At 38.8% G+C, this 18779-nt stretch overlaps 2 protein-coding genes across 2 annotated transcripts in view; one reads left to right on the forward strand and one right to left on the reverse strand.

Annotated features, from left to right (window-relative positions):
- Positions 1-1410, forward strand: part of LOC140165000 (baculoviral IAP repeat-containing protein 5-like) — a 33135-nt gene extending 31725 nt beyond the window's left edge. The window contains exon 4 of the mRNA XM_072188407.1: positions 834-1410. Coding sequence (XP_072044508.1) covers positions 834-914 — 81 coding nt within the window. The 3' untranslated portion in view covers positions 915-1410. The remainder of the gene's footprint in view (positions 1-833) is intronic.
- A 2994-nt stretch (positions 1411-4404) lies between these two features.
- Positions 4405-18498, reverse strand: LOC140165001 (cilia- and flagella-associated protein 184-like). The gene is made up of 10 exons (XM_072188408.1): positions 18407-18498; positions 16206-16344; positions 14899-15153; positions 14093-14410; positions 13490-13611; positions 12720-12873; positions 11473-11666; positions 9902-10114; positions 8235-8372; positions 4405-7271 (listed from the first exon to the last, which is right to left on the reverse strand). Exons 1-10 carry the CDS (start codon positions 18419-18421, stop codon positions 7026-7028), a joined length of 1794 nt encoding a protein of 597 aa, XP_072044509.1. The 5' UTR covers positions 18422-18498; the 3' UTR covers positions 4405-7025.
- Between the last annotated feature and the right edge of the window lie 281 nt (positions 18499-18779).

The following is an 18779-nucleotide window of genomic DNA, read 5'->3' on the forward strand; positions in this document are numbered from 1 at the left end:
AGCCTATAGGATGTCAGGATCAGCCTATAGGATGTCAGGATCAGCCTATAGGATGTCAGGATCAGCCTATAGGATGTCAGGATCAGCCTATAGGATGTCAGGATCAGCCTATAGGATGTCAGGATCAGCCTATAGGATGTCAGGATCAGCCTATAGGATGTCAGGATCAGCCTATAGGATGTCAGGATCAGCCTATAGGATGTCAGGATCAGCCTATAGGATGTCAGGATCAGCCTATAGGATGTCAGGATCAGCCTATAGGATGTCATCGAATTTTTGGTTTGTTCCTAAGCCCTGTAAAACCAGTGTGTGCACGTGCACCTCTCCTTTGTTGATCTGGGTGCTCTGCACGCACTTGTGCAAAAGGGACAAAGCTGACAAAATTCCTGATTCTGACCACAAGAATTGTACCAGAAAGAAAAGAACAATGTTTGATTTTACTTGATTAGAAGATAAGATTAGGGTGGCTTTCATTATTCTAAGATGGTAGGGTGGATTACTCACTAGCTGAACAGGCTCAGACTCATAATTGGAAGGTTGGGGGTTCGAACCCCAGGTGATGGTGCTATGTCCGTAGACAACCTCTTAACCTCTCTCTCCATCCAGGTTTGTGAATGGGTAGCATAATATAGCTAGTGATGGAAAGGTAGAACAGACTTGTTAAACGGGAAGAATGGTGCGATTGGTGCACCCCCCCCAACAAGTTAATTTGAAGGAGTCTTGCCCAAATGTCAAGAAAAAGAGACGGGCATGACTCATTTCTGAGCACCATCTTTGGAAAAACTGATAGTGATAATACTAAACAAATGTATAATTATGTTTGTCATTTACAGATGAAAATTGTTCAAGCCAAGTGTAAAGAGTTCAGAAGTCAAGCGGAAAAGACCCGAGATGAAATGGAACAATTAGCATGAGTGACACCGCCCCTCAACTGGTACTTCTAATCTAAGATCACTTCTACTTAGAACACAAGGACTACCTACTCTACCAAGGACACGTTACTAACTTCAGAAATCAAGCAAGAAAAGCCCATGCTGAGTTCCCACTCAACTGGTATCAAATCTAAGAGTACTCTCAACTGATGACCTAGAACACCGCTACCAAGAACACTGGTATCAAACTTCTAATCTAAGAGTACTCTCAACTGATGACCAAGAACACCGCTACCAAGAACACTTACTAGCTGAATTCTATTTAACCGTGGGCAATGTTCTCAATTTGAGACTAACTTTAGTAATCCCTTGGCTTGCTACATGTATAGTACCCACATGTGACCAACTTCTCAAATACTCCCTAAATTTTGGTCATTTTGCCATTGAAAATAACTCAAGGAATTAGCACCGCATTTGACCCCCTAAACAAATTTGAACCAAAATATAATATGAGCCCCCCCCAAAAAAAACCATGGGATTTCACGTTCAACTAACTTGAAGAAGAAAAAAAAACCACCATTTTTAAAAAATAAATCACTAAATGTTAAATGGACTTCACATAAACACCCCTTTTCACATGTTTTTTGTTGTTGTTGTTTTGGGTCCCCCAGGTTTTTGGTCACACGAACACCAATATAGCTAGAAGTAGAGTCCTTTTATTTCCTTTGTGATAACATCATAGAACATGAATACTGTAAGAACTTTTTAACGATAACATCTCGCAGTACATTTTTAATAATTAAAATGTTGTAACAACCCTTCCTTTCATGAATGGTAGAAAAATATAAATCTTTTAAATCATTACTTTTTATTAGTGGTGGCACCATGGTGGGAGGGGCAGGGGGTAAATGACCCCAGTCAGAGACCAAAAAATAGAAACTTTACAACTTTTGTGTCAATCTTGCAGAAATTTCATGATTTTTGACCCCCCCCCCCCTGAAATTCACATTGCCCCCATCTCATGTCCCTCCTCTAGAGTGCCACCACTACTTTTATCTTGTACCTTAAGATAAAGCTTAAAAAGCATTGTAAATATGTAAATACTTGTACATTTGTGCTTATCATGAAAAATAGATTAGTAAAATATATATTCACTTTTTTGCAGGAGGGTTATTGGTTACCGGTGGCCGAGCGGAACAGGCTCCGACTCATAATCAGAAGGTTGCGGGTTTGAGCCCCGGCGATGCCATCGTGTTGTGCCCTTGAGTAAGGCACTTTATCTTGATTACTCCTCTCCACCCAGGTGTATAAATGGGTACCGGCATTCTTATAAGCTGGTAAGGTAACAGACTTGTTGTGAAGGTGTAGCGATCCCCCTATATAGCAACATTACATGGAGGAGTCTGGCCCAATCGCCAATGAAAGAGAGATGGGCACTCCGATCACTGATCGTCTCCTATCCTTTCGTTTTTTACCTTTATACTTATTGGTTACCGATGGGTTCAAAATTGATTATGGACTCTCAGCTGAGATGGACTTTAGTTGCACAGTGAGAGTTCCGTTATCGTGGTTAGGCCATCGCAAAGTATGCAATTACAGTGGAACCATAACACAAAATGATCAGGGCCTTGGATTTTCGTTTGTGTTAACAGGATTTTTTGTTATCGAGTCATTTATGTACAAAGGTATAGGCTTGGGACTCAAAACATGTTGTTATCAGATATTTTGTGTTTTCCACTGTAACTTCATACAATTCACAAATTTCAGATATCCATTTCATAATGTAGTTTGATTGAAGCATGTCTGTGTACATTAGGTTCCACTACCCGAACAGAATTAATGTTTGACCTCCTTTTTCATCTAAATCAATGGTAACTACTTTTGTAGCGAGCTGTCAACATGGGAAGTAAACACCAAAACAAGGTCATTCTATATAACTTATTGACCCATACTGCCTCTAGCTATAGGTCCACAACTTTTTTATAAGTTCCCTCTAATTACTTTTTAAAATAAACCAAAAAATATTTGAAAAATGCAAACGTGTAAAAAGGTATGGGTAGCTGTATCTGTTTTACACATATGGACCAAATTATAGCATCACACATCATTGCATTCAGTCACAAGGGTTCATTATGTAAAAAAGGAGACTGTTTTAAACCATGTTAAAAGTTGCATCTGAGTTCATAGGAGTCAGTTCGCAAACAATACAGTAGGTCAGGTCTATTCATGTCTTTATAAAAGAAAACCTGACTGCTATGGACTCAGGTGCAACTTTTAAAACAGCCTCTTTTCTTACACAATTACCCATTGTGACTGAATGCAATGATGTGTGAGGCTATAAATTGGTCCACATGTGTAAAACAAATAGGGCTAATGGCTATACATATCTTTTTACATTTGAACATTTCTTTAAACAGTTTTTGACTTATTCTAAAAAGTATTGTGTACTTTATAAAATGACATCTCATTGACAGATACAAACCCCAGAAGGAAATTCAAGTTGTGATCAAGCCTTGAAATAAGCGGATTGGAACCAGGAGCAATTTGTTTTGAACATTGCTCCTGGTTCACTTGGATTTTACAAGAACCAGGAGCAATTTCTGAAGAAACAGCAATTTTCAATATTAAATCCTTTTCTGCATATACAATACAGCATACCAGCACGACTGCATCAAGTGCAAAACTGTAACCAGGAGCAATTTATTTTAGAAAATTGCTCCTGGTTCATGTGAATTTTACAAGGACCAGGAGCAATTGATGGCTTTACGAGGGTAAATTTGCTCCCTGCGCCTGCTTATTTCAAGGCTTGGTTGTGATTAATTCTGTTGAGGCAGTGAAACATAACATGAAACATACTTTTTCTTCCACACTGTATTTATATGAAGAGTAGTAGTTAGCAAATAAAGATTGTTTATAAAATATATAATAAATGACTGCGACTGTCTTTGGCAACTAAGCATCAGTTGTTACGAAGGTTCAATTATACACCCTCAAGGCTACTGACAATACCCATAATACCCGTACCCATGATGGGTCCCAATACTACAAGTCTGATAAAATGATCAGATCTGATCAAATTAGCATACTTGGACACTCTGAAAATTTGAAATATCAGTGAAAATACAGAAGAAACATTTAAAACTGCACTTCAAAACCATAAGGGGATTTTGGTATTGCAAAACTTACTTCATGAGTAGATCAGATCATACGTGTTCATTCATATCAAAATGTTGATTGGATCATTCGTGTTCATCCATATCAAAATGTTGGCTGCTACATGTATCTTTTAGCTAAGAATAAAATACCAAAACCATGTGGCTTGGAGATGATTTGAAGTGGACTCCACTTGAGACGAGTCAGTGTATCATCCGGTATGTAAAAATAGACCCTTGTACATGTAGCAGCCGACAAGTGCATCCTTTGGATATGGATGTACAGATATTACATTTGGCATATTCAGCCTGAGGCATGAGACTGCACTTTCTTATATTAAAAAAAAATGAAAATGTGTGTGAAATTATTCAGAAGTACCAAAAACAGATTAATATTAAATAAGTTGCTGACATTTTGAAGTTTTAAAAATTCTCATGCCTGCATCTCGGACTACCATGATTTCATTAGAAAGGAGAATATCAGAGGTCACTTAAGGAGGGGGAAGGAAGATGAGGCCCTTTGTATCGTTTTGGCCAACACAGTATGGTCAGTGGTGTTTATGTGTACCAGGCAATTTTTTAGATTTCTTCCTGGTAAGAGTAATCTATGGGGCACTCTGCCTACCACCTCAAACGCTACAATACGCGTGCATTCAGAACAAGAGTTAGGTAAATAATCCAGAGACAAATTATTATCTCCTCAATTGTCAGTGAGAAAATCAGAAATGGTCAATACAAGAGTTTTTTCAATAATCCTCTTGCATTTTAAATACATTGAGTACATGACATACAAACAAGAAACTGAAATGCTCTCAATTGTTTTGTGTAAGTTGCAACTGCTATTTATTTCATGTATACTTTGTAATACCCTATCACACATGACACTGTCGATAATAGATTCTTATTTGTGACGTGTCATGTCAAAAGGAGACACTTTTGGGCAGGTTATCAATTTTGAGGTTTTTACACATCTTAATTATAGACATATTTTGCTCACAACGCGTTTTCCCAAATGAAATCGGACATTCCTAAGCGAAGATATTGAGTTCGTAAGTTATGGTATTATAAAATTTGAAATAGATATATTGACCTTTGTAAATATTACTGACAATGCTGAGAATAGGAATTACCTTGAAAAATGTCTCAAAAAATACAAGATGCCAGTTATATTCCGGTCTGAAAGTATCAGACATTATTTTTAACATTAATAACATCACAAATTCGCAACAAACTCAAATTGTGAAAAAATCATCCCCGGGGAGATTTTTGGCCATTTCTCCATTTACGATCCTGCCCAAAAGTGTCTCCTTTTGACATGACACGTCACATTAAGAGTTTTGGGATAAGTTCAGATCTAGGGGATTGGACTATCACAATAGACCTTTTCAAATCAACATCAGAAACATTCGGAAAACCATGTGCACCAGGTGCGTAATAAAACATACACGAGTGTCCTTACGTTCGTGTAGATTCATAACAATGCGAACAATTAGCTGCGTGGTCCGAAAAGGTCTATTGTCTGAAGCATATTCACACATGATTCACCTTTTACACACTTTTGCTTGTTTAGAGTCACATGTCGGTAAATTTCAATTAGACGTTTTTAACATAAATTTCTGGCAGTTTACGAATGCTATATTTTGATGCAAACCCCATCAAAATCGGACATCTGGTTACCGAGTTATGAGCAATTTATCAATGGCTGAAAACAAAATAAAACAAAAGAATTTGAACACTATTTTTGCCAATATCTCAAAAACAATAGTAGCGACATCCGACTCATTCCCCTTGATCATATCACATATGTGTACATCCATATCACTTTCGCCTGCTACATGTGTCTGATTTCACATAATAGCTAGGAATAAATACCAGGCTTATCCCAAATTATCACCAAGTCTCATGGTTAGAGAATGTTTTCTGTATTCCTAAACCATGTGACCTGGGGGTAATTTGAACTTAAGATGAGTCTTGTATTTATTCCTAGTTATTATATAAAATGAGACACATGTAGCAGCCGACAAGTGCATCGTTTTGATATGGATGTACACATATGTTGATGCGCAGATCCCCACTACACATGCTGAACTCTGCTGCCTAAATAAAAATTTGGTATCTACACTTTTGACCAAATTTATTTAACACTTCTGTACATGTAGGCTACATGCTGCATTTTTACTTGGGAAACTGAAAGTTAAGTCACTGCAGGTTTGAAGATAAATAATTACAAAGCCAAATATTACTCACTAGTTTGACGGATTCGCTTTTCGTGGTGAAAAGCATCATCAGAATATTGATTGATGTGAGCAGGGGTGTGAGTGACCTCTTTTGAAAGAAAAAGCTAAAATTTTGCCTCAAAGAAATTTCCAAAAAAGAGGAATTCAGCTTAGAAGAGGAGATTTCGCACCCCTGTGTGAGTGTGAGTTTTATATTTTTTCATTTTTGATCTACTCATTAACAAAAACTGAACAATTTTCATAAATTTTAAGTCAAACAAACACAAAGTATAACTTTGCAGCATTATGGGTTGTTGAAACAAACATTTGTATCACAATGGCCCCTTATAATAATAGAGTTTATGAGAATGAGAAAATCAGGGTCACCCATCAAGGAAAAACTATATGTATCATTATGTTACTGAAATAATCATAACAGCTGTACTAGTTTCATTTGCAACAACAAGAACAACAGGGGACAAAAAGTACTTGAGACATCAGTTTTTCCCCCTTCATGGACAGAAGTAAACAATGTGACATGATCTGGTCCATGAGGCCAAAGGAGGCATTTTTGAAAATTGAGTTATTATAATTGTCACCTGCATGCAACAACTTGAAAACATCACTATTTCCCCTTTCATGGACGGAAGTCAAGATATAAATAATATCTATTCAAATTAAAAAATTCTCTCTGTCAATGGCTATATACAACGTAATAATTCCATTATTATTTACAATGTATTATTCCATTTTTATTTTACACTATACAGACAATGTTTTTTCAATCAACTCCTTCCCTGCCTGGCCTCATCAATCTTTCTTCTCACTCCAGCACAGTTCAATGTTAATTCGGCATGTTGTCTTTTCAATCTATCTAATTTTGACCGGAGGGCGTCGCCCTCGTCTTTCCTCTCTTCAAAGTCTCTTAGTAACGGCGTGTTGCCAAGGAGTCCGCATTTCTGCCGTAGTCTTTGATTATCGATACGAAGACTGTCCCTAGCTTTTTTGGTTCTGGATAGGATATCTCTTTTCTGTAAGAAAAGAAAGAAATGAAAAATATAATGAATCCAAAAGTAACCTAAAGCTTCTTCAGAATTTCTCTCTTCATTTCATTGGAAATACTGAAATTGATCCTTGTTCTATTCGCAATCTTGGTGTCATAAATTTCCATGTCCTTAAAAGTCATCTCCGTTGAGCTATTCTTGTTGAAATCCATTCACCCCATATTATGAAAGACATTACCTTAATCTCTCACACAGGAGTATGAATTTCATATGGGGTTAATAACTGAATGGGTAAAACTCCATTTGATATCTACACCCCATGTGTGGGAGATTAAGGTCATCTCTTCCACAGGGGGTGTATGGAACTCAACTGGAATAGCCCATTTTTTTAAGTTAATACCCATTCAAGAAATTCCCATCATCACAATATCTCCAGAATTACAAAGAATAATTGATAACTACACATTTCATCATCGCTAATCAAGCTGCATTTCATTGCGTGGTCCTGGCATGACGCTGTTCTTTTTACGCAACAAAAACATGTTGACAAGTGTCAGATAAGAAATGTACCTGCCTTGCTCTGATCTGATGCAATTTTGGTTTACCAGCCTGAAAAAATTACAAATTCTTGATAAAAAATTCATTAAGTATCAAACAATTATAGAGAAGTTTATCTTGTTAAACCCAATTACTGTTACTGACCTGACAGTTTTGGTCATTTTGATGAAGGCCACTGATCATCAGAGTGATGGTGGTTGAAATTCCTTCTGGTTGATTCTTGATAAGGAATGTGATTTGGTGGCTCACCGTATCAAAGAATACACTATGAACTAGCACTTCTGGGTGGTAGTGCACCCTCTGTTGGTCACCAATCAACCAGAAAGAAGGATCAACCACCATCACTCTGATGATAGCCTTTGTCCAAGTAACAGTCATTGGTGTTGACAGGATTAACTTCTCTATAATTAAACAAATACAAATATTTCTTACCTGTGCCACAGTTGCTTCAACTTCTTTCAGGTTTCCTTTCTGCACTTGATTCTCAGCTTGCACAAACTGAAGCTTTTCCTTCACATGCGTCAGCACCTGCACCGTGCTGGTGATTTTCTTACGGAGTTTCAAAAGTTCCTATGGGTATAAAGTGAATCAGTGAGCAGGTGTAAATGCATAGTGAATGGCGAGTACAATGGTTCATACATATTTACCACTGAAGAGATGTAATCGGGTAACTGGACTGAAATTTTTTTTTTCTTCTTTTTTTACAAATCTGGAATTCTTTCTAACGGTTCAAACCCAAATCTGGATATATCCGGAAAATGGGCCTCATGGAAGAACAGAGGATACCTTAAAACATCCACTGAATGAGTAACCCAGGCCAGGCAAAAGAAGAAATAAAACAAACAAACAAAAGTCAGGAACTGCCTAGTAGTCTGAAGGGTCATTAGTCCAAAGGGTTAAAAGTTAGGGTAGCGCATTTTTTAATGTAAGGGTTTGGGATTAGGGTTAGCATTGGGGTTAGTGTTAGGGATAGCGTTAGGTCAGAGTTAGGGTGAATGTTAAGATTAGGGCTGAGGGTAAAGGTTAGGATTTATACTATGTAACTGGATTTTTGGACTAATAACCCTTCAGACTATCAACCTATAACTGAAAAGTTACTGACTACTATATACTGCAAAACTTTTTCTTTTGTAGCAACCGAAGTTCTCAAATTGTCTAGGAGGTTTTTTTTTTGTAGCATATCAATTTCACAGTTTCAGTAATGTAATGCTTGTTCGCAGTTTCAAAGTTTTTTCCCATCTTTCGATTATTTGATACAGCCACTTGTATTTGTTTCAGGCCAGAAAGCGAGGGTGCAGCCCCCCCCTTCAACTCAACAGAGGTCCACTGTTTGTTATTTTTTGTTTAATAAAAAGGTACAAAAGTGAGAGAACAATTAATAAAAGGCTCACTCTTTGGTGATAAAGTATTCAAAACGTCCAAAAGAGTGTTTAAAAGTCCAGTTTTTTCACAAACAAAATCTGTGCAAGGTCCACTTCTTGGAAATCCCGTACCTCCCTAAATGAATCCTACGTACATTGGTTTGTACCATGAAGTCAGAATGGGGAATTAATTCCATCCTTGTTTGCCTGGGACCTATATTATGCTACACCTGGTAATACACCATTTTTATTTTCATTGCATACTGTCTTGTTTTTGGAATCTATTCAATGTGCTGTACATAATGGGTTATTCCAGTTGAAATCCTTACACCCCCTATGGAGACATGACCTTAATCTTCCACACAGGGAGTGTGAATTTCATATGGGGTTACCTGAATGGGTGACTCCATATAAAATCTACAGTACAACCCTCTGTGTGGGAGATTAAGATCATGTTTTCCAGGGGGGTATGGATTTCAACTGGAATAGCCCAAAAATGTCTCATGCATGCCCATAATCTTATATGCAAAATTATGATCATATCATTTGATTAGGCCAAAAAAAAAAAAAAAGGTTTGTCTCAATGCTCACGAGTGGTTTGAAAACAAATGCGAAATGCGATTTTTTTTTACACCCGACTCTTTTTTATGGTATTTTGAATAAAAGATTTTACAAATGTGGGCGCAAGCTTTGAGACAAACCTTTTTTTTTGCCTTATGAATGAAGCACACACTCTACCTCATTTCTCTCCTCAATTTTCTCATTATAAGTCTGGTTTTCAATCTTGAGCTGTTCAAAGTCAATAAGATGCAGTCCTTCTGCTAGCTCCTCCTTTGCCTTGAGTTGTTGCTCCCGTTTCTTGAGTCGGTTCTTCAGCTTGATGTTCTCTAGACGGACTACCTTGACTTCCTCTTCCTTCTTCTGCTCGCTGATTAGATAAAGCTCCACATCCTGGGTAAAATAATAACACCATATGAATGCTGTAAATACTGTGTGCATGTAATGGTGTTCCAGGAGTGGTGTTCGCACATCCAAGACAAGTTTGAATATACCATATTGCCATGTCTTGGGTTCAGTGTATATCATAAATTCAACATTTATTTTTGCAAGTCTGAAGCCCTAAAACAGCCAATTAGAACAAATTGTGTAACTATCAAAGTTTTAGCTTAAAAGTTATGGGTGTGATATATATAGATACTTTGACACAAGTGTTCGAAATATTTATGTCCGGGATTGTGGTTTCCGGTATATCGTCTGGCATGCAATCCAGCTACTTGAGAGCCAACTAAGTACTACTAGTCCACTATGCATAATGCTTCGCATGGCACACTTAATCTTTGTGAATGGAATGTAGGTGTGTGTTTGTGGGGGGGGGGGAGGGCAATGTGTCTATGCAAAATATTTGTGGGTATGTTGGGTGCCTATGTGTGTGGGGTGCATGCATATTTGAATCCTAATGCAATATGATGGTCAGGGTACAAACATTAAATTCAAAATCCATAAGGACCATTTCGAAGTCAGTTATAATTTGGTTCACCTCAAGTTTGGTAGTGATGTTTTTAGGCTACTTCGCGGTTGCGCCGCAAGTATGTTACAAACCCCCCATGTTCGCATGCGTGTACACCTAGGGCGTTTAACTGTACGCGCATGATTTGATACTGCGGTGAGCGAAATAAGCACATACGTCACTACCAAACATGACATGAACTAATGAAATTAATGCCTTTGACAGATGCCATATTATAAATTGTATGTTTTGAGAAGCTAATTGACCTTTTTAGTAGACCCAATTTGTAGAACAAGGCCAAATCAGCACATATTTGAACTCTTTGAACCCCCAATGGGCTATAGACGTCTGGTAAATATTTTAAAGGTCAAATTAGGACAGGCAATTTTATTCAAATGACGGGCAACCAACAATTTCTAGCTAAGACCCTGACACTCGCACTTCACATTCAAACCGCGGACCACCCTGCAATGGGGGACCGTCCTCAGTTTCTGGAGGCCTGCAAATGACAGCAAAGGCATGTATAATGTATTTGCGAAATACAACCTCTATCGGTATATAAGAAATAACGTCCGCAGTTGCTCGGTTAAATTCCATACACACAAAAATACACAAACAAAATGGCGAAAACATCCTCCGTATGTCGATTGAGTACGGATTCAGACGACCACGTTTGCATGGTCCTCAACAGCGTCCACGTTTGGAGGCGATTACAAGTGGGGGTGTGTGGGGGGTGTGTGTACCCATGTATATCCTTGCTATGTGTCTGTCTCTTTGTGGGTGTTTGTCTTACACTACCTACCCTCTGTGGTATGGGTTTGCCACTTCTGCTACTAATTGCATCCATTGCCACTTGTTTCTTGAGCTCACCAAATCTCATGCCCTCATCCTCCACCCAATCCAACTTCTCCTGCCTCCTGTCTTTCAGTTCCTCCTGCTGCACTTTGAGTCCTTCATCTTCCTCTTCTTGTTGCTTCCGTAAATCCTCTAAATTAGCTGGAAAAAGAATAAGTGAGAAGCGGTTGTAAAAAGAGGCAGAGTAAGCTTAGGGATGACTTCAAAACCCAGCCACTGGCACCCTGTTGCTTGGCACAATAGAATGTGGTTAAGCCAAAGGTTCTGTCAGGGCACCTGTAAAATAGCGCACGCAACCTTTCACCAGCTTTACATGCACCTAAGTTTTCACCTCAGCTTCACATCCAGAAGTGGACTTTGCTGAGTATCAGCGTAGATGTAGATGTAGATGGCACTGGTAGCTGAACACAGTTGGGTTTTTAAATTTTTACTATAGTATCAAGAAATCAACTATATATATGGCTCTACTCAAAATACTGTACACATATTAAATTATAATATTTTTGAGATTGATATCCTCGATTGGTGATGAAAAATGTTTCTGTGTTCTTGAACATAAGAATTGTTGAAATGGTATATGTCAGGTCCACTGGTTTCCTTGGAGAGCCCTCAACTTTTTGTACACAACATGCCTATTATTAGTACTAACTTCATAAGAGTTCTTCAGGGTTGCATCTTTGCAATCCCAACTTTGGCCCCTTTGGAGTTAATTTGGCATTAGCCAGCCATATGATGCCTTGAAAATGTTGTGAAATTTTGAAACCATTTAAACTAACAAGCAATTCATGAAACATGAGTGAATCCCTTTCAACACGAAAACAAGCTAAAGATCATCTAATTCACATGATTATTTCATGAGGAATGTCAGTAAGTCACTGCCACTCAAGCTTAGGCCTAAAAGAAGATTGGTGATTTCTCTGTTGATATCAATGAGCAATGAAACTATAAAATAAAACAGCAATGTTTAGCCGCTATCTCTCCAACATGTAAACCAAGTTCCAGGCATGACGTACGCTTGCGTGTGCGTGCTTCCCTTTATAGTGTTCTCATCATGTGTGACTGGAAAAGTGTAGATTCATCACCGTTTAACAACGTTTGGCTCCTGTACAAAGGTATAGGAAGAGTTGTTGAAAACAGTTTATTTCTTGGCTTAAACAGGGTCTGTAATTCTTCCTCCTTAGTAAAACAACTTACACATATATTTGAGATATCTCTGTTCCTGGTCCGTGACATTCTTGTCCATCTCCTGTCGCTGATCATCCGTCTTCTTCTTACGAAAGTATTCCGCCAATTTATGCTGCAGCTGCACGTTCTGGTTTTGCAGGGTCTCTCTTTCAGTCAATGCAGCCTGTATAAATGATTATAATTATGTTGGGTCACACGTGGCATACCGTCACAAGGGGCACAGGGACGATTGGGGCATACCCTCCAATAAACTCAAACATTTTGTAAAATCCCACTGAAAATGACTGAAATAGCCACTAGTGTCAACTCAATCAGGCTCTGAGCCACGACAATCACATGATCACACCTTGCCACTGTGGTCTGTGGTCTCACATAGTATTATATGCATTGGTGGTGCAAGGGGCAATGCCCCCTCGGTCAGAACTCTTGCCCCCCCCCCCAAATCCCACTAAAAATTACTGAAAAATAGCAAATGTCCCCTCAATCAGGCTTGGTTCACTTTTTTCACTTTTCTGGGCTTTTCCCCCTCAATGCCCCCTCCAAAAAAAACCTGGCACCACCTCCAATTATATGCCCACTCTAACACTCTTATAACCTAATTAGTACTGACCCTAATTATAATCATGTGTCCATTAAAAATCCCATCCTCTTACTTGGTCATAATGCCATACCCTATTTTTTAACCCAAACCCTGTCAATTTAGTTCCAATCTGAAATAAAAACCTCTTGTGGCAGGTGGCATCCAGAGCGAGCTACTTACTCTATTATCACACACATACCTGATACATTTCCAATAGTTCTTCCCTGGTCACCCATGGTACTTCATCCTCTTCATCGTAATACTCTTCCTCCTCCTCCTCCTCTTCCTCCTCTCCCTCATCTTCTTCTTCTAACGGTGATACTGTAAATAACAAAGATAGTGTACATAATTCTGTCATTGTAGTTCATCAAAGGGTGAGAACAAGTTGCTGTGATTATGTACCAAAAGGCAGTGGCGAACAGGTCAAAATGTACAAGGGGCAAATTGCGAAGTTGTCGGGTGACCCACTCCCCGAATGACATGCGCTGTAAAAATGTGCAATTATAATTCTAAAATAAGCTAGAATAAGCTTAACGTACACTAAAACAGGCCAAAAGTGATAAGTTCACAAGTTTGTGCATATTTTGTCCCAGTATTTGGAGATAGGGGGCTTACTACCCTGCTCCCCTATGTGTCGGTATGCCACTAGACCAAGGAAGATCTCATACAAAAAATATTTTCACCAAAACATGAAAACTAAACTTTCACCAAACTTGCTTTTAGCATATTCAAACAAAACCACGGGCATGTCATCAATGTATCTTGAAATCATGTCATATCAATTTTCTTTATTATCTCTTACCCATTCTTTCTGGTGTGCCAGGCTGCATTTGTTCCCCACCTACATCACCAGGTGGCGGCGGACTCCCCTCTCTTGACAACGGCTCCGTAACGGCTACCACCGGAGTCTCAGGTCTCTCTCCTTCAGCAAAAGTATCACTTTGTGGAATAGGAGAGCCGGGTTTCTCCTCACTTGTCTCTTGTCCCTCCTCCTTCTCAACAGCTTCTCCTCCTTCTCCTTCTTCTGGTTTGGCATCGGCATCTCCCTCTTCTTTTTCTCCGCCTTCAGTTTCCTGTGCTTCTCCATCCTCTTTGGGTGAATCTTCTGTCGTCCCTTCACCTGCATGATCAGAAAGAAAGTTTAGAGTGAAATTCACGTACCATACCTCATTTGAATGTTTAAAACATATCTGCAGTTATTCTGCACACAATTATTCACCAAAATAACTCTCTCCTGTCTCCCCTCTCTCTGTCTAATTTTTAAACTAACTGCCGTTACTTTGTCTTTGTTCATTTCAAAATTTTTCCTTTCTCTCAGGGACCTTCTCTTTTTCTGTCCCTCATTCCTTGTTTCCCTTTCTCTCATCTTCTCTATCAAATTCCTTTGAATTCTTCATTTTTCTCAGGGATCCTGTTTTTCCTTCCTCAATCGCTTCCTATTTCCCCTCTCTGTCTTCTCTATCAAATTCCACTGATCTGTCTTGTCCATCTTTCTTGGTCTTAAAACTCTGCCTCAACTCCTTTTACTTGTCCCTTTCTTTAAATATAAGTCTCGTTATTACTACAACCTGCACCAAAGATAAGACACATGACAAGAATTTGGTATACCTCCTTCAGCTTGCTCAGTATCTCCTCCTTGTTCTCCAGCTTCTCCCCCTGCTTCACCTCCTTCCCCTTGCCCTTCCACCGGTGCTCCATCAGCAGGTGTGGCTTCCCCTTCTTCACCAGTAGGAGCTGCTTCATCACCAGGAGGTGCTACACCATCTGCCGGTGCATCAGAATCTTTCACTTCTTCATTGGCAGCATCTTGTGCTGGGTCTGCTTCCCCAGGAGGTTGGGCATCTGATGAACCATTGGTTTCTTCTGTGTAGAATCAGAAATGTATGTGTTACATGAATTCACTAGGGATACAGTCAAACTCAAATGTAACAACTATTGTGACCAGTTATGACTGCTAGGTTTAGAACCATTTTTTGAGTATGCAGTTTGGGCACAAGAATTATAGAAAAATTTGACCTTTAGGTTACTCGATGCTGCACTCCCAAACAAAGATTTTTAAACTATTATTTTGTGTCACAAAATAATAGACCTTTTCAGAAGCCTCTTTTTATAAAAACACCAATCTTGCACGACCAAGGTAAACATGAACACCACAACCAATCACACACTGGCAACAGAGTGTTCAATGAGCATGTGCAATGGTATTGTGTTGCTCTTATTTGTGGTCAAATATGCATTCAAATTGCCAAAAATTGATTGGTTGAATATGTTTGGGCATGCGACGTCTTTCTGCATGATTAATTTCCAAAGATTTCCGATCAGTTGTTGAAAAGGTCTGTAAGGAGCTCAGGGGATGCAATATCTTGCAGTAGATGCGTGCACAGGATATCACAAGTCTGGAAAGTGGGAAAACAAGGTCTCTACCACCCTGACCTCTGCTGCAGTAAAATTGCATAGAAAATGGTGCAAAAAACTCTTAAAAGTCCCCCAAATATGATTTCCCTGACTGACAGACCAAACATGGGCCATGACCAGGATGGCATACCCTTTGGCCTACCACTTCTGTGCAGTAATAAACCAAAATATTGTGTAGGACCTTATGACCAGCCTGACCCTCACATTTTCATTCCTAGGAACATCTCGTCACTGGGCGGGAAAAACCTCGTATGTACATTTGGCCCTTGAACTTGGATGAAGCAAACCCTTCAATATAAAGTCTACACCTACAAGGCTTTATCCATGTTCAAGGGCCAAAAGTAAATATGAGTTTTTTTCCTGTATGTACTTTGGCCCTTGAACATGGATGAAGCAAACTCTTCAATATAAATTCTACACCTACAAGGCTTTATTCATGTTCAAGGGCCAAAAGTACATATGAAATGATGTTTTTCCCGCCCAGTGACGATCTATTTTACCTTGCGGTGCCTCTTCTGCTGGTGCTTCTTCAGGTTTAGACTCTTCCGCAGCTGGTGTTTCTTCATTGCCATTTTCTGCTGCTGCTGGTTCAGCTTCTGCAGGCGGCGTTGCCTCCTCTGCTACATCTGGTGCTGGAGTCTAGTGATGATAAGTTGGATAAAGCAAGTTTTTAAAACAGTAGTTTTGTGTTAGAACCTGTAGGATTTTCAGGATACAGGATATGCTTCATGAATTGAGGACAAAACATGTTACACCCATTGTCCTTTTAGGGGCTGTGTAATAATTATGAGCTCCCCTGGGGGGGGGGCCCGGGGCTCATAATTATTTCCCCCCCCCCCCGGGGTAAAATTTCTGAACGGCCCGCCAAAAATCACTTGCCCCCCCCTCTCGGCCCGCCAAAAATCTTTGCCCCCCCCTTGCACATGCCAAATTTTTGGGATCCCAATTTTATATCAGCCTGGTCTAGGTTAGACTCGCTTGCCAGTCCTATATACGCCATAGGCCCTACCTATGTATATTTAGGACTGGCTTACGCCATTTTGGATGTCACAATGGGAAATACACACTTAACGATTTGCGCAGGTCAGAAATTTGAAAAAAATTCTTTAAAATTTCATCAATGTATAGGCCTATAAAAGTGGTACCCAACCTTATTGTGCTTGCTAATTTAAGACTCGGTTGAAACAAAATTAAGGATCGAATGCATTTTAGTGTCCAAAAAGGCAAAATTATCGTCAAAGACAAAGTTATGGGAACTTATGCCGAATTCTACACCCTTGCGAAGCGAAGGGTTCAGAATTCGAATCGGGAATAAAAATATCCAATCTTTGCGATCAAAAACATAAAATTACAACTTTAAACATACTATTGGCAAAATACATTATTGCCAAACAATATAGAAAAGGAAATTCGACGTCAACTTCTCAAAATATTGGAGAAATATGCTCACTAAACATTGGGAAAGTACACAATCCAATTCCCATTCAAACGTGTGGGAAACTGAAAGTGCGCAATCCCCACTAGTCTATATATGTTGCGAGGGCCATTTTATTTAAAACGCGCCCCATGAATGCGTGCCAAAAATCGCTTGCCCCCCCCCTCGGCTGGCCAAAATTGCTTGCCCCGCCCTTTCGCCTTTGGCTTGCCAACAATTTCTTCCCCCCCCAAAAAAAATTTTACCCATCCCCCAGGGCTCATAATTATTGCACAGCAATAAGGCTTTATTAAAAAATGCATGTTCGGGCGATCTTTTCTTTTAGACCACCCGAGTTATATAAGGTTAAAATTACAAATTTACCAAATTAAACTTTCGCGACAAGGTTAAACATGTTCTTAGCTATACAAACATACCTTTTATTTCGTCGAACAAGCTTTATTTTGTTCCAAAATCCACGTTTTTATCGCAATTTTTGACGTAAAAGAGCTGAATACAAAACCGGTGATGCAAACTCCAAAACTTTCACAGCGTAGCACGAGCGCTTGATGTACGCTCGTTTTGACGGTGATTTACGCATTTCGCGTATCAAGCATTTCAAAGCGCGTTTGACAGTATTTTACTCCATGACGCAATTTTGCATTTATTCAAGATGGCGAATTTCTCGAAAAACACGATGTTTTTTTCTATAAAAAAATCCCTCATTTTGCACATTCTTTGCCACTTTTCACTCATCTGATCATCTTTTTATGTGACGGAAGTGATGCTGATTGTATGAAGGTATGTTTTTTGTTTTTCCGATAATTTTTAAATTGTTTTTCAAGACAAAAACTTCTTTGCAGAATAGCTGTTTTCACTTGTTTTCAAAAAGTTGTTTTAACCTTGTTTTTTACCCCATAATTTCCCTCATTAATCGAAGCCCTGCCCTCCTTCCAATACATTAAACCTTGACTTCAAAGTGTTTGGCAACTGTTTAACCTTGATGCAAAAGTAAACCTTGATGCAAAAGTAATAATTTAGTCCCTATATAGCGAGGGTGGTCTAAAGGAAAAGATCGCCGATGTTGAACCAGAACCAGAATTGATGAAGGGGACTGAAGTATTTAATAAGCTTACGTCAAGAACAATATGTTATTCATTTTTTAGACGATTCAAAATATGCATGTATACTAAGAACAACCTTTATGAATTATGCTGTGAAATAATATTTCTTGTAACTTGACAGGAAATATAACAAAAAGTATTTTTAAAAATCGTCATAAATCACCTGTTCGTCAGCCATAGTTGTTGATCGTCGCCAAGAAACATTACTTTTTTCGCACAAGGCTCACAACAGCCTCATCTACATCGCTGAATAATTTCGCAAAATCAAGTTGCAAGAAATAACTATCGCCGTATGTGTATCTGTAACAGAGACTAAACACAAACTTTTTCTAGACTTTATACCAGCCGTATAAATTGCTTATAATTATTTTGCTCATAGCAATAATAACCATCTTCCAGTGTTCTCAATTAGAAATCTAAATTTTTATCAAGTGAAAACAAAGTTCAATCACCGTTTATATGACACTGTGATATATTTTTATTATCGGCTTAACATTGTTTTTAGGATGACCTAAGTTTATAAAATTTATCACAAA

Source organism: Amphiura filiformis, chromosome 11 (assembly GCF_039555335.1).
Source record: "Amphiura filiformis chromosome 11, Afil_fr2py, whole genome shotgun sequence".
Classification (NCBI taxonomy): Eukaryota; Metazoa; Echinodermata; class Ophiuroidea; order Amphilepidida; family Amphiuridae; genus Amphiura; species Amphiura filiformis.